General features: G+C 47.6%; 2 protein-coding genes across 2 annotated transcripts in view; one reads left to right on the forward strand and one right to left on the reverse strand.

Moving 5' to 3' along the window:
- The window catches only part of ALKBH1 (alkB homolog 1, histone H2A dioxygenase), a 41,885-nt gene extending 41,166 nt beyond the window's left edge, over positions 1 to 719 (reverse strand). Inside the window, exon 1 of the mRNA XM_003786950.3 lies at positions 519 to 719. Coding sequence (XP_003786998.1) covers positions 519 to 701 — 183 coding nt within the window. The 5' untranslated portion in view covers positions 702 to 719. The remainder of the gene's footprint in view (positions 1 to 518) is intronic.
- A 79-nt stretch (positions 720 to 798) lies between these two features.
- The window catches only part of SLIRP (SRA stem-loop interacting RNA binding protein), a 12,281-nt gene continuing 11,351 nt past the window's right edge, over positions 799 to 1,728 (forward strand). The window contains exon 1 of the mRNA XM_003787067.3: positions 799 to 903. Within this exon, the coding sequence (XP_003787115.1) occupies positions 807 to 903 (97 nt within the window). The 5' untranslated portion in view covers positions 799 to 806. The remainder of the gene's footprint in view (positions 904 to 1,728) is intronic.

Consider the following 1,728-nt stretch of genomic DNA (forward strand, 5'->3'; position numbering starts at 1 on the left):
TCGAACCCGCCACCTTAGGTGTACGTGGCTGGCGCCCCAGCCGGCTGAGCTATAGGCGCCGAGCCTCAAGACCTCTTTCTAAAAGGCCCAGAGAAAACCAGAACTAATCTTTTATGCACAGTGGCTTAACAAACGTCGCAATCCTCTGAGTGCTGGGATTTTTCAGTAGTTGGTTTTTTCAAGCAGCAACGCGCGGTACATTAACGCCTACGAAGACCTTCTAAGCCTTAGAAGGGATTTTACACTAACCAAAGGGAAATGGAGGTGGTCAATTAAAGGAAAGAATAAACACCGATCCTCAGGCGTGTTTGACTGAGGCAGCCGCCGGGAATGGCCACATGAAGAAATCGGCAGCTCAGAGCTTTATTACTGAAGCATAACCGTTAGTGAGCAGTTCAATTCCGCGCCCGTTCAATAACAATCGCTTTGGAGGCGAAAAGAGGCGAGGAGGACGTGGAAGCTCCTCCAAGAAGCGAAGCGAGGCAACAGGGAGATGCGCGCCCCTGCGCGCTCTATACCTTGTGGGCGTAAGAACCCATGCCGCGAGCTGTGTGGACCGTCGAGAAGTCGATGACCCCTCCTAGATCTGCGGTCCCGGGCCGGCTTTGCCTGTAGAAGCGAAAAAGTTTCCGAAAGGCGTCCTCCCCAGGCTCCGTTGCCAGCGTCGCCGCAGAGGCCACGGCCGCCGCCATCTTCCCCATCTCGCTGCCCGGCCGCTCTGACCCGGAAGCAGCGTTCCTTGCTCCGGATCCGCTTTCTTCTTCCGGGGTCGCAACCCCAGTGCGGAGAGGACGTTCAGTCTAAAGATGGCGGCCTCGGCAGCGAGGAGTGTTGCAGCCCTGCGTACGAGTATTAATCGGCCTCTTGCTTTTGTCAGAAAAATTCCTTGGACTGCTGGATCGAGTGAGTGATGGAGTTGTGTGGGAGGAGCAGAATTTTTAGGTCCAAGCGATTTTCAGAACATGACTTCTGTCCAGTATTTCAGTCAGCGTGGTGGCTGGGTGAGGAGATTTGAGTTTGCTCTTTAGCAAGCCGGTTAGCAGAAGGAAATTTTCTTTGCAGTTAACCGTTTAGGTATGCCCCCTGAGCTTTTGGGGCACGAATTCACGGTCCGCTGCCTTTCGGAGTGGTTTGGTGGAAAGGCTTATTATTTATTTAAAGGTTTAAGATTTAGAAGTGATTATTTTGACTGCAGTGTGGTGGGTCCATTCAAGATGGCAAGATTGAAGGCGTGGAGAAAAGCTAAAAGGCAATTTTAGGAATGTGATTTAAAGGACAGTAGTGAAGGAGTGTGTGTGTGTAAGATCTATTTAGGTTATCAAATAAAAATACACGACGTTTCATGATGGCTTGAATAGGGGGAAGTAAACTGAATGAGGGAAAGAGGGATGATTTCCCGGTTTTTAGTGTTGATAAGAATTTAGGAGGAGCAGGCAGAAAAAAGATGAAGAGTTGTCAGACAGCTTGGGTTAGAATTCCAACTCGGCCATTTAATAGTTGTATAACCTAAACGACTTAAAAAGGGAAAAGGGTTCACCATTTTCCCTCAGTTTAATCGTTTTTAAAATGCAGTCAATAATACCTACCTCATAGGATTGTCAAGAGCATAGGATTGTCAAGAGCATGACTTTATATGTAAACTTCTTAGACATATGCTAGGTATAGAGTAAGTTCTTAACAAATGATAGTTATTTCCACATAACCAAAATTGAATCCTTTTTTTTTTTT

Source organism: Otolemur garnettii, unplaced genomic scaffold, assembly GCF_000181295.1.
Source record: "Otolemur garnettii isolate 467f Iridium unplaced genomic scaffold, OtoGar3 scaffold00020, whole genome shotgun sequence".
NCBI lineage: Eukaryota > Metazoa > Chordata > Mammalia > Primates > Galagidae > Otolemur > Otolemur garnettii.